Source organism: Sceloporus undulatus, chromosome 2 (assembly GCF_019175285.1).
Source record: "Sceloporus undulatus isolate JIND9_A2432 ecotype Alabama chromosome 2, SceUnd_v1.1, whole genome shotgun sequence".
In the NCBI taxonomy this organism is placed as follows: domain Eukaryota; kingdom Metazoa; phylum Chordata; class Lepidosauria; order Squamata; family Phrynosomatidae; genus Sceloporus; species Sceloporus undulatus.
Window position 1 is genome coordinate 258,864,378 of NC_056523.1, and position 14,095 is coordinate 258,878,472.

Consider the following 14,095-nt stretch of genomic DNA (forward strand, 5'->3'; position numbering starts at 1 on the left):
TACTCAGAGATGACAACACATGCTTCTTTATCTTTTCACATTCAGATGACGAGTGCTCATGCAATCACACATTCCTACTCTCTCCAAATAACAACCACTGGAGATAGGAAGAAGATTTATGATTGACCATTCAACAACTGTTTCATTAAGCCTACTCTAACAATTAGATTTAGGCCTAAGTGTTCAGGACCAAGGGATAACAACTCATTTTATTTTCTAATGCTAGTACAAGTTGTGTCTCCCTCATCAAAAATGCTTGGGACCAGAAGTGCCTAGGATTTTTTTTTCCAGAATATTTTTTTTAAATATTTGCATATACAGAATGATATATCTTGGAGATGAGACCTAAGTATAAACATGAAATTCATTTATATTTTGTATATGCCTGATACACAAAGCATGAAGATGATTTTATACACAATATTTTTAATAATGTTGTGCATGAAACAAAGTTTATGTACTCTGAACCACTAAAAAGCAAAGGTGTCACTATCTCAGCCACCAATGTGGATAATTTTGGATGTTGGAGTATTTTCTATTTTGGAATTCTGGATAAGGGAGATTCAATCTGAATTATCACCAAAGGAGTTTATCGGACTGGCCCTGGAACAGGTCCAGTACGTTTTAAACGTGCGGGTGTGCACAGAACGGGATGGGGCCAAGAACCCCATTTTACTGCATGCTGGAATGCCGCCTGGCGTTCCAGTTGCATCCCGTCCCAGAGGGCATCATTTCTGAGAACGCTTTAGAACAGTTCTCAGAAATGGCGCCCTCTGGGACGGAATGGGGATGCAACTGGAATGCCCGGCAGCAAAGGCGGCGTTCCAGCGTGCAGTAAAATGGGGTTCTTGGCCCCATCCCGTTCCGTGCACACCCCCACGCGTGCACATTTAAAACACATTGGGCCCGTTCCAGGGCCAGTCCGATAAACTCCAAAGTCAGACTGGATTAGAATTTCAAGTAAACTAAAGTTAGAGGTAAACTCCAATATTCCATTAAAAATATTCCCCTCTCCCCCCTCACCATTCCTTTCTCCTTTTGTGTCGTGTCTTTTTAGATTGTAAGCCTGAGGGCAGGGAACTGTCTATTCTCCCCTCTGTTGTAAGCCGCCCGGATTCCCAGTGATTGGGTGGCATATAAATAATAATAATAATAATAATAATAATAATAATAATAATTATTATTATTATTATTATTATTATTATTATTATTAGACCTCTGCTCATTCAGCAAGACTTCTCATTTCTTTTTCACCCCTGCACCTCACTGTGCATTGTCTACCCTCAGGAGCAGACCTGGAGGCAAACAAGGGCTGCAGGGAAAAGCGGCAACTTGATCTATTAACAATATGCATTGCACCGGACAACTCATATCTTTAGACTTTACCAAACAATGTCTTCCTAAATGTTGTTGTTGTTGTTGTTGTGTGCTTTCAAGCAGTTTCCAAACTTATGGAGACCCTAAGAAAAACCTAACATGGGGTTTTCTTGGCAAGTTTCTTTAGAGGGGGATTTGCCATTGCCATCCTCTGAAACTGAGAGTGTGAATTGTCCAATATCACCCAGTGAGTTTGCATGGGTCAGAGTCCAGCCCTCAAACCACTACATCACAGTGGTTCTGCCCTTTCTAAATGACATGCTCTTACATAATCCATATATGTGAGTTCACAGTTGATTTATGTGAATTGATTTATGTCAAATTTCTTAATTAGGATCTTCTAAATAACATAATCCTAGTTAAGGAATTTCACATAAACTATTACAAAAAGTAACAGAGTAGTCACCTCCAACTATGTTTTTTCGAGTAGTCATCTGTGAACTCACACATGTGGGTTGTGTGAGTTTACAGATGTCCACTCAGTGTTTCACAGTTATGTAAGTAATCTCTTATTATTATTATTAACTGTCTTTTTTCCTGTATATTTTAATACATTCTCCTGTGCATTAAAATAAAGTTATAAAATGTGAACATTTTACAGCAAAGTATAATGTCACAGGCTTTACATAATTTTTTTTCCAAAAGAACCTTTGGCTGAAATGTGCTGTATAATGCATAAATCCAATTACTCTTCTGCATTTTGTGTTTCATGGCACGTACGTTCTTTCATTGGCCTATTTAAATTGATTTTTTTCCTCCTTAATGAGATACTGACACAAGGGCAAGCATATTTTAATACTAAAATACCAGCACAATAACTCAGATCACATGCATAGTAATAATTATAATCCTTCATGTTATTAATGGTCACCAAAAATCTAGGCATGTCAACTGGTTAAAAAACTATAGGGATTAACCTCCTGACCCCAGGCATATTTACTAAGAAGTTTCCATTTAATTTTGGCAAATCATGTATCAAGTAAACCAATGTATACAAATGCAAGCTACAGGCTCATTTTCTTACTCATCCTTAGTTGACAAGACATAGCTAGAAAAAACACGATTTTTTTCTGCTCCAGGTAGTTTTATGAAGAATACATGGCTTTACACTTCTAATCAGGTATAAGGCAATCTTACCACAGCAAACCAGAAAGTGAGTTGATCACTGTTACAACAGAAGATATTGCATGAAGAAATTTTTTAAAAATAGCAGAGAGTATTTGTTTTGTAAAGTCCATGTTAAGAAGTGGAGCCAGAACATTCCTGTTAAGCAGGATAACAACATTCTGAATCCTAATTAAATGTCTGTTGGCTATAGTTATAAATTGAATAACTATGCCTGAATTATTAATACAAAATGTAATTATCTATATAAGTTAGAATCTGTAGCAGGATGTTTTCAATGAAAGCATTAATACAGTAAGATCTCCCTACAAGAACGTGTACTAATAAAGAATACTGAATATAAGCATGGGGGCACAAAGATATTTTGAGATAATAATGGGCTTTGTTATAATAATCTATTCCAATGTGATTTTAGGCTGCATCAATAGAAATATAGTGTCTACATCAAGTGAAGTAATAGTGCCATTCTATTCTGCTCTGGTCAGGCCCCACCTGGAACAGTGTCCAGTTCTGGGCACCACAATTAAAAAGGACATTGAGAAACTGGAGTGTGTCCAAAGGAGGGAGACTAAAATGGTGAAGGGTCTGGAAACCATGTCCTATGAGGAACAACTTAGGGAGCTGGGGATGTTTAGTCTGGAGAAGAGAAGGTTAAGAGGTGATATGATAGCCCTGTTTAAATATTTGAAGGGATGTCATGTTGAGGAGGGAGCTAGCTTGTTTTCTGCTGCTCCAGAGACTAGAACGTGGAACAATGGATGCAAACTACAGGAAAAGAGATTCCACCTCAACATTAGGAGGAACTTCCTGACAGTAAGGGCTGTTTGACAGTGGAACAAACTCCCTACAAACTACAAATCCCAGGATTCCACAGCACTGAACCATGACTGTTAAAGCAGTGTTAAACTGCATTATGTCTGCAGTGCATATTAGACCTTAGTTACATGTGTGCACACATATACACCACCACCACCATTATTAGCCCAGACTAGTGTTTTTGGTGACCTCTAGCCTAGCAATGTCTGCTGTAGTTATACAGTGTACCTGCGTCATACACGGGTGTGCTTTATGCAGCTTTCAGCATATGCTGAAAGCCACGTGGGGAGAAGGGCCGGCACATCCCATAGGGAACAATGGGGCGCACGCCTATGGCATGCATGCACTGCCACACCACCGCATGCATGAGCCCCATTCATTTAAACGGGGCTCAAACATAGGCGGTATTTGCTTTATGTGGGGGAGTCTGGAAAGGATCCCCCACATAAAGTAAAGGCGCACTGTATGTTGGTTTCTTGCCAGTGCTGAAAGCACTACAGGTTAACATACATAAAGCCATTGCAAAGACTTAACTTTATCTGGTTTCACTAGTGTACTGAAATCCAAACGTGCCAGTAAGTTACACATCCTCCTCATTAATGCTAGAACTATATGCAGTTTGAGTACCATTAGATAATGGTTAATACGGTTGGTTTGTTGTTGTTGTTTTACAATGAATGTATTTGTTTCCACATAAAAAAGCCCTTGGCAGAAATCTAATGTTTCTTACCTCATAGGACCACACACACTGAGTTCCACCAAACCGCCGAACACATCTGCCCACTTCGACATCCTCATGAGTTGTGTACATTTCTTGAAGACATTCACCTATGTGTGGCACCATCCTCCTAAGAACTTCACGACTGAAGATCATCCCTGGACCACCCATGCAGAAGTTTTCTCCAGGCTCAAGCCCAAGTTTTCCAAGTTCTTCAATATTTCCTAGTCCTGTTTGCCCCAAATAGAGAGGTTTACTGCTGTTGAGTGACCGAAGGAATTCCTCTAATTTTTCTCCTATATTGGGGGGGGGGGGGGAGGAAGAGAGAGAGAGAGAGAGAAATTATTTATGCTACACCATCTAATTAATTTCTCTTTACAGCTAAACTTTAATCTATAACTCTATGATCTATTATTTATTTTCCTCCAACCAATACTAAAAAAGAACAAAGCCAAAAGAGAAGATAGGAGTTTTTAGTTTTTGAAATTCTTCCTGACAGAACTACTATATATACTCATGTATAAGTCTAGAAATTCTAATAAAAGAATTGACCCAAAACCTGAGCCGACTTATCCACAGGTCAATGTAAGTACAGTACTGTACTTTAACTCTTATTTATAAAAAGCAAGCACCCCATGGTAGAAGGCAAGAAAATAATCACTTTTGGAAGCACTGACTTCCCCTCTACTCTCTCATGAATCCAGCTTTTAGCGTGAACACAAACAGTTATGCCTGCTGGAATTTTGTATGTTCTTTGACATTGTTTTCCCTTCCTTCATCCTTTAGATCCTTTGTTATATGCCTCTAAGTTTTACCCTTTACTTACCCATGGCTCATATCAAAATTCATAATTTTGGTCCCAAAACCTACCCTTGACTTATACATGAAGCTGACTTATAGTTGAGTATATATGGTAATACTACAGTCAGCTCCCCATATCTATGGACTTTTTAACCACAGATTCAAGCCTCCATAGCTTAAATATATTTTTAAAATGTATAAGTTTGAAAAAGTAAATCTGGATTTTGCCATTTTATATAAGGGAGCCTTGGTGGCACCGTGGTTAAAATACCTTACTGCAGCCATTCATAGCCAACAGATTGTGAGTTCAGTCCCAGGCAGGGCTCCAGGGGCCACTCATTGTTCTGTAGGTTGCTAATATGAATACCCAGCTTGTTGGGGGCAATTAGCTTCCACCGCTTAGGGACTGAAATGGTATTGAAATGTACTTGTTATTGCTATGCAAGAGATACAATTTTAGTATGTCATTGTATTTAATGGGACTTGAGCATCCACAGATTTTGGTATCCATGGGGGTCCTGGACCCAAACCCCCGAGGATACCAAGGGCCCACCGTACTGAGGCCAATGTCCCCTATAAAATGAAGCAGATGTTGGTTTAAAACAGTGGTTTGACTCAACAGTCCATAGAGCCCGCAGAACTCTCACCATCAGATTTCTGCTGATGCTCATCTCTACTTGCACTTTTCCACACTACACTGCACAAAATTCTGGGAGGAGGGACTTCAGGAGTGGATTTTCAACAGACACAAAGATGCGCTGTGGGAATTAGGGATGAGAAAAGCTCCATAATAATGCAACCAGAACACAACTCAATGTTTTATGGATACAAGATAGTACTCTGTAACATTTTGCCATTTCACAAATACAATCCATGTTAAAAACAGTCAAGAAATTTGCCATTTGACTGCCATAAATGAATGACAAATAGTAGTTCCTGGGTTGAAGCCAGTCTGCATCACCATCAATCCATTGATCTAGTGCTGACACTGTGCACTCTACTGGTGCTGCTACCACCATATACACACTCTCTGTCTCCTCAGGAATGGAAGAGAGGAGAACTAGACAAACTCTATAGTTCTATGCTCCAACTAGACCCAGAATCAGTCAAGATATGCAGGTGACCTCAACCATAGCAGAGAAAATCGATGGGAGACTGAGGTGAAGGGAAAGAACCACCACAAGAAAGACATGTCCCTCCTTCAAAATGCTATTTGCATACTGAGTTAAAATTACACAAATATATTTTTCAAAGATTATTTTTTGACAATAAAAATGGCAAAAGCGGAAACATAAGATTGAGGCTGCATCCACAGTGCAGAAATAATCTGATTTGACACCACTTTAACTGCCATGGCTCCATCCTATGGAATTCTAAGATATGTAGTCTCACAAAATTACAGTTCCCAGGATATGTCTCACAAAACTGCAGTTCCCGGAAATCCATAGCACTGAGCCATGGCAGTTGAAATGGTGTCAAACCAGATTATTTCTGCAGTGCAGATGCAGCCAGTGGCTAAAATCTTACTGTGATTCCTTGCTAGAATAGATCTACTGAATCGACTAGACTTGCATGTTGTTAACTCATCATTCAACAGTTGATTCCACTGGTCTACTCCTGCTGGGACTAACCAGCAGCACACTGGCCAGTGACTTCACATTTTCCTAAAGAAAATACTACACCGAAATTAATGGAATTTAACTCAGAGAGAATCTATTTAAAGAAAGATGTTAAATTTTATAAAAAGTTGATAGTTATAAGAGTAAATTGTATAAAACCCTCTTTTGATCCTGCTAAAAATTGCTGCAATTTCAACGTCTGGGGAAGTTTAATTGATATATAAAAACCAGAAAACTGTTAAACTTCTTGATGATTTTTTTTTATTCCTGCAATTTCATGATTAAATGTATTAATTAGAACAATTGTGTTTAATATAATGAAATATGTGTACAAGGCCATTTCATATAATGAGCTAGAATCAAAGGACAAAATGAAAAAGTCATCTCATCACATGCAATTTTATGTATTTATTCAGAAGTCCCACTGAGTTTCATGAGGACTCCCAGATGTGTGGATAAAACTGTAGCCCAAAGATTGTTTTTCTCTTCGTGTGTGTGTGTGTGTGTGTGTGTAACTGAAATGGACCTGCTTTGTTTGCAATATTCAGATTGTTAATATCAGCAGTTTATTGCCTGTTACTTGCTGCACAATAACATCAAAAGCAATGTACAAAAACTTCTAAATAGCACCCAGAGCAATGTTTTATTACTGAATTTTTATTTTAGTTCTCTCTCAAGCATGGTCCCAGGAAAAATAGAATAATAAAATATGTAAAACATATCATGCAAATAGCCAAAATATCACAGGAGTCACAAGAAACATTAATCTTTTGCAACAAACATTAGTCCAGGCTCAGATGAACATCACACTGCAGACAGAGATGGCTCTTTGACAAACATTTCCAAATATATCCTGTAAAGCCATAGCAACAGTGTAACATGCAGATTTTCTGTATTAAAAGAAACTAGGCGAGATAAAAACTATTGTCAATAATAAGAACATGCACCAAATTGAGGTCTAAAAAAATTAGAGATAAAAGAAAAAATTAATATACAGTACAGTATTTAAAGTCACTCAATGTTTTACACTTCAGTTCCTATTAAAAGTCAATGTTGGCAGAAGTAAAGTAACATGTAAGGCTACCTGTACACATGCAAAGGGCAAAGCAAGGATGGACTGCCACCCTTAGGCTGCAGAATGGAGTGATGCAATAAACTCATCTGTAGCACACCGAAAAAACAGCTAAATTTCCACCAATCCCACATTAACATCTCCACAGTGTTTACTTTAAACCATGTCAACAAGCAGAATATGGGACGGTGGCTTATTTTTACTTGTCAAGCAAAATCAGACAGGCTTCAGATTGGCTGCATATTTCAGAAAAAGAACTTAGCCTCTGGCTGCTGTTGGTTCCTCCCTGCCCTTATGCTCCTTCTACAGCATTTAAACACAGTAATAATTCTAGTCAGTACGTGGATGGGAAACAGCCAACAAATACCAGGAGCTGTAGGCTATATTTCAGCAGAAGGAACTGGCAAAACCATCTTTGATTAAGAAACTCCCATAAAATTTATGGGTCACCACACATCAACAGGCCCAATAAGTCTGAACTGGACTTGTATCCTAACATATTACCAAGACATTCATATGTGAGAGAACTCAGCAAGACCAGAAAGTAAAGTCGTTGGATCGGGACCCTAATCTAAGATACATGAAAAGACATTCATGGTTACTCAGAAGTGAAAGAACAGTGCTCTGTGCAGAATCCACTCCTATGACATAAGGCAAAACTGGAGGTTAAACTTTAATATTATAGTTAGCAGTCAATCTGAGGTTTTTAAAAATGAAACATCACTTGTACCCAGTAGTGTGGGAGGGGGATTTGAGACTGTAGCACAGAGGGTAGTAAAGATTCAACTGTTCCTTCCTCTGGCACAACTCTGACTAAAGTCATCCTCCTCTTTCCAAGTTAGAAACAAGGAGAGGGGACTCCCAGCTAAGGTCAATTGCCACTCTATTCTTCCTACATTTCTAAATAGTGCTTATTTCCCCTCACTCTGGCCCAAGCTTTTTCAAAATATTTTCATTTCTACTACAGTATATGTACAGTCTCAAGAGAGTGTGCTTCAGAGAACTAACAAAAATACCTCTTGAAATCACCTGATTGTCTATACTAGGTGTCAGGTTCATCTACATATACTGTAACCCATGTCTGAGGGAGACAGTGCAGTCCTATGTATGTCTACTCCCAAGCAAGACCAACAAAGAACTTCAAGGTAAAGAATTCCAGCCATGAACAGACCTGTATAAAACTGTGCTGGTAGAAGGAATTCTCACACCATAGAGCTATAAACCTTTGGTTTATTAATATTGGTGTCAATCCTTGAAAAGTCTTGGGATCAGCCAATTCCTTTTGCCCAGCAGCTGGAATATCTTTCCAAATAAATACCAGTACTTATAACTACTCCAATAAAGAGAACCTGATGCTCCATAATCAGAGACACACCGACATTCTGTTGTCTTAAGAACATAAATTGTTCTGTCCGTGTTTAAAAAAAATTAAGATTTTTTAAAACACAGTGAAATCTGAAGCAAACGTTTCTGACTCATTAATCCTACTATGAGGAAATGTATCAATGTATTCTGCTATTTAGAGAAAGAGAATTGATATATATTAATGAGTAAGTGACTCCCCAAGCTCATTTTCTTTCCTGCAGCGCTTACAGAGCTTCTGGCACCAGGATTTCACTGATAAATCAGGTAGCATGCCAGATAAACTGGGAGCAGGGATAATCCCAGTGTTAGAGAACTAATTATATTAAAGCAATGCTTTATGAGTACTACATTATTTAAAAAAAAAACAAGCTATTGATCGACTTTATTTTAAGGAAATGCTCATTTTCTGAGCCTATTCACAATATTAGTTATGTAGTTGTCTTATGTATTACCTTCATCAGTGTGAACTACCACCTGCACTTTCAATGTTTTGACTTCTTGAATCTAACAGAAACCCAATTTCTGTGGGTATTCTGTGGGTATTTCTTTGTCCACTTCACATTCACATTATGAAGCACTTCCTTACCAAAGCTCTTGAAATGATATATCAGCAGTCCTCAGAACTGTGTCCTTTTTTAAACCGATATTAACAATTTTAGCACACAATTTTGTCCATCTATTGCAAATCATAAAGATGTCAATGCAAACTAAATAGAAACACAAATTCATCTACCAATATAATCCAGGGAGGAAGGAAGGGAAAAAAGAACCCAGTTCACCCAATACCTTATTGGAATTGCCATTTAGTACAGCCAGTTACTATTTCATAGCTGTCTAATAAACTCCTTTTTAAGTTTACAGTCTTCCATCACTCATTTTGGTACAGGCTTCCACAATCTTTATCATTATTGGAGAGCAACTGATGCAAGGGTCACTGAACTTGGTAATTTATTCTGAGACCAAAAGATATCTTGGAACAGGATAAGGTGGTTAAATTTCAAATGAAGAATGAATGCCCTACATGTGCATTTCTACCAACCAAGGGGCATTATTCATTTCAAAAGATTTTAACACACAAAGGAGATTGGGAGTTTATCCCATGAATGTCCTGGAAAAATCACGTAATTACGCAAAACAATTCCACATGACGTTGCACAAAGCCCACCATTAAAGTGGTCACAAAGTAGCATTAACACGCATCTTTTTACTTTTGGGATTTCAGCAACAATGCATTTCTGATAAAACTTTATTTGCGCAATTGCATGTGACAATCATTTGTGCAATTACTCGCCATTTTCACTTTATTTGTGGGATGCTTTAATGCCGAAATTAGCCCCAGTGTGATAAACTCCAAACACTGAAGGACTTGAGCTTCTTTTTCAGGATGAGCTCCAAGTGGGAGAAAGCATGCAGATGTACAGAGGGAAGCCGTGTGGGCTACACAGGCATACTCAACCACTAGAAATCCACAAGTTTTGTCTCTTTCTCAACCTGGAAGGCAGGTAGAGAAGAAACTTGCATTAATGGGCAGGGATGGAACTGGGTGAGATTCCAAAGTATCCTGTCGAAACAAATCCAGCATGCTCACCTTTGTAAAACTCAGCTACACTGGTGTGTCAGTGTTGAGGGCTTCTCAAGGGAAGGGTGGGCACCCTATTCTAGTTGCCAACCTTACACTTGCTTATGCCCACCTGGAAGAAAAGATGCTCCTAGAGAGCCCTACAAAAGAGGCATCCTGAGTAGTGATGCCTAGGCGCTTTGGCACTCTTGTACCCGCTATTCTGCCCACAGACTCATAGAGAGACCTCAAGGGCCATCCAGTCCAACCCCATTCTGCCATGCAGGAAGTCATAATCAAAGCATTCCTGACAGATGGCCCTCCAGCCTCTGCTTAAAGACCTCCAAAGAAGGAGATCCCAGCATGCTCCAAGGGAGTGTCTTCCACTGTCGAATAGCTCTTACTGTCAGGAAGTTCCTTTGACCATTGAGGTGGAATCTCTATTCCTGTAGTTTGTACCCATTGTTCCTAGTCTCTGTAGCAGAGGCAAACAAGCTTAGAATCACACAGAAGGCCATCCAGTCCTTGCTCCATCCTCAATATGACACCCCTTCAAATACTTAAACAGGGCTATCATACCACCTCTTAAGCATCTTTTCTCCAGGCTAAACATATCCAGATCCCTAGTTTGCCACACAAAGCAAATTGGGAGTTTATCCCATGAAGAAAATCCCAGAGAAAAATCACGTAATTGCGTGTAACGATTTTGCACAACGTTGCATACAACCCACCATTAAAGTGGTCACAAAGAAGCATTAATGGACATCTCTTTACTTTTGAGATTTCAGCAACAATGTGTTTCCAATATCGCTTTATTTGTGCAATTATGTGTGATAATTCTTTGCACAATTACTCACCATTCCTTTGCCGGATGCTTTGAATGTCCTTTAATCTCTGTTTAATGCTGAAATCATCCCCAATTCCTCCTCACCATTTTGGTCACCCTCCTCTGGACATGCCCAGCTCAGAGTAACACAGGTCCTGGGGCTGAGAAGGGGTCCTCCCGGCCCATCTCTCTCTATATAACACCATGTTTTTTACCTGAGAAGACACCTCTCTAGGAATCTAGGTCCTCCAGTGCAACTCTGTGGTCAACATCTGCCAGACTTCAACCATAGAACTGCACTGGAGGAGCTACAAAAGTGGGGTGTTCTCTCTAGGAATCTCTAAGTCTTTCAGTGCAACCTTTAAAGTTGACTGTAGAGATGCCCTGGAGGACCTAAGTATTCCTAGAGAGAACATAGTCATCAAATCTGTGAATAATCAAAGCCACAAATGTCAAAGCCACAAACATGGAGGAATGAGTGGTTCTCAACCTTTGGGCCTCCAGATGTTTTGGACTTCAATTAGTGATGTAAAGAATATTTGTCAAAATTGGATAAACAGAAGAAATATCTGTTATCTGAAGATTTTGAAAGCTTTTTAAAGAGAAGAAATTATGAGCTCTTCTCAATCAATGAGTAAGAATTTTGGTTGGCCAGGATCTGAGTATTTTGCATGAGCAAAGCTACCATTCATATTGGCTTTTTCCAGCAGAGGAATGTTCTTTAAACCTCTGCCACACTGCCTTTCGAAGTGGTAACTGAGTTTGAAATACCATTGTACTTAGCGTACATGTTCGCCTCCCTTGTCTTTTATTTTCACTCGAGAAAGCTGTGAAAAATACTTCTCGACAGAGAGGGAGAGAAGAAAAATAACCTTTTGAAAGTGGGACTTTTGTAAAGAATGAGGCCCTGAACAGAGGGGCCAAAATAAAGCTGCTTTGGGCCACTTTGGAGGTATGCTGTTGAAATGACACAGGCATCTGAAGAGGTGAGAAGCTGCGCCAAAGCTACGCTCTAGTCCTCAGGACTGGAGCATGGCTTTGGCACGACATCCGGACTCTTAGGGCGCATGCAGCATTTCAACAGCATACCTCCAAAGTGACCCAAAGCAGCTTTATTTTGGCCTCTCTGTACGGGCCCTATATTTTCTTTTAAAAATCCGCATCTAGTTCTCGAAGGGAGAAGAAGAAGTTGGTTTGTGACAAGACTAACTCCAATTCCCAGGAGTCCCAGTCAGTCAGAAGGCGGATTGTGGAGGGACTCTGGGAGTTGAAGTCTCCCCCAAAGCCACCTGGAATGGAGCCCAGGGCTCCTCCAGAGCCCCCCACCTTTGATGTAGACGTCGTCGTCGGCGCGCATGAACCACTGGAAGGCGTGGAGGTAGTGGTCGTGCATGTACTTGAGCATGAGGAAGGACTTCTTCTGCGGGGGGTAGGCGTCGTCCACGCCGGGCAGGGCCACCAGAGGCAGGGGCCGCTCTCCGGAGGCCGGCGGCGGGGCCACCGAGCCCTGGCTGGAGAAGAACTCCACGCGGCCGGGGATGGAGCGCGCCCAGGTCCGCTGCGCCGCCACCGCCCTCCCGCTCAGGTACTTCTGGGCCGTCATCACCCCGACATAGAGGAAGCGCCGCCCGGGAGCCTCTGGGCAGCACTTGGCCCCGTAGTCCCCGCTCCCGTTGTGGAGGACGGCGGTGGTGGCGCCGGGGCCCGTGGCGCCTTCCTCCTGCTGCTGCTCCTCGAAGGTGGGAGTCGGGGCGAGACCGGGCAGCCCTTCCTCGGCAAGCGGAGGCGGAGGAGGAGGCGGCTGCTGCGGCTGCCAGTCTTTCCCCCAGAAAGGCTTCCCTCTCCTCCTCGCAGCCGCCTCCTCCTCCTCTTCCTCCTCTTCCTCCTCCTCCTCGGTGGGCAGCTGCCTCTGCTCCCCGGGAAGCCCCGCCGCCACGCGCCCGTAGAAGGCGCACAGGCTGTTGCTGCCTCCGCTCAGGGGAGAGGCTCCGCGGAGCCCGCTCCGGCTGCTGCCTCCATCGCCTCCTGCTGCTCCTTCCCTGCCGCCGCCGCCTCCTCCTCCTCCCCCTCCGGCTCGCCTCTTCCTCTCGCTCAGCTCGGCCACTTTGGGGGCGATGAGCCAGGAGGCCACGCTGAAGCCCAGCACCAGCCCCAAGGCCACGCTCAGCCAGGGGCGCCGGGAGCGGGAGGCCATGGTGGCCGGACAGAGAGAGCCCACCAGCCGCCTCCCTCGCTCCTTCTCCTCCTTCTCCTTCGTCTTCCTCCGCCTCTTCCTCGTCACGCTCCCAGACCCCGACGCTGCCTCTGGCCCTCCATGAGTGGCTCCCGGGCGGAGAAGGAGGAGGAGGAAGGTCCACTCCGGGCTGTTGCTCCTGCGAGTGAAACTTCAGAAGCAAGGGAAGGAGGCGGCACAGCCAGGCAAAACGCGCCCGACCCAGAGAGGATGCGGCGGCGGCGGCGGCGGAGGCTGTTGCTGCTTCTGCTGCCGCCGCCGGGAGTGGTCCCTCCTCCTCCCCGTTCCTCCCCCTTCTCTCCACAGAGAGAGAGAGGGAGGGAGAGAGAGAGAGAGAGAAAGAGAAGGAAGGGGAGGCGCAGGGGGGCTAGAGTTATCCTCCTCCCGGCCAAATGTTGGACGCCTCAGAGAAATCTTAGGCGCCAGCCAAGGAAAGCTCCAAGAAGGATGCTTTCATTGCTTGTTCCCCTGCTGGGAAGGGAGGGCTTTCTTAGCACTGGAGCGGTGAGGCTGGGAGGGAGGGAAGGTCCGGGGAAAGGAGGACGTGTTTGGGTAACACACATACACACACCGCGCATCCGTCTG

The 14,095-nt window shown here is 42.5% G+C and overlaps 1 protein-coding gene across 1 annotated transcript in view; it reads right to left on the reverse strand.

Annotated features, from left to right (window-relative positions):
* Window positions 1-13,733, reverse strand: part of CHSY3 (chondroitin sulfate synthase 3) — a 101,787-nt gene extending 88,054 nt beyond the window's left edge. The window contains exons 1-2 of the mRNA XM_042455174.1: window positions 12,604-13,733; window positions 4,049-4,332 (exon numbers count right to left, since the gene is read on the reverse strand). Of these exons, the coding sequence (XP_042311108.1) occupies window positions 4,049-4,332; window positions 12,604-13,471 (1,152 nt within the window). The 5' untranslated portion in view covers window positions 13,472-13,733. The remainder of the gene's footprint in view (window positions 1-4,048; window positions 4,333-12,603) is intronic.
* Between the last annotated feature and the right edge of the window lie 362 nt (window positions 13,734-14,095).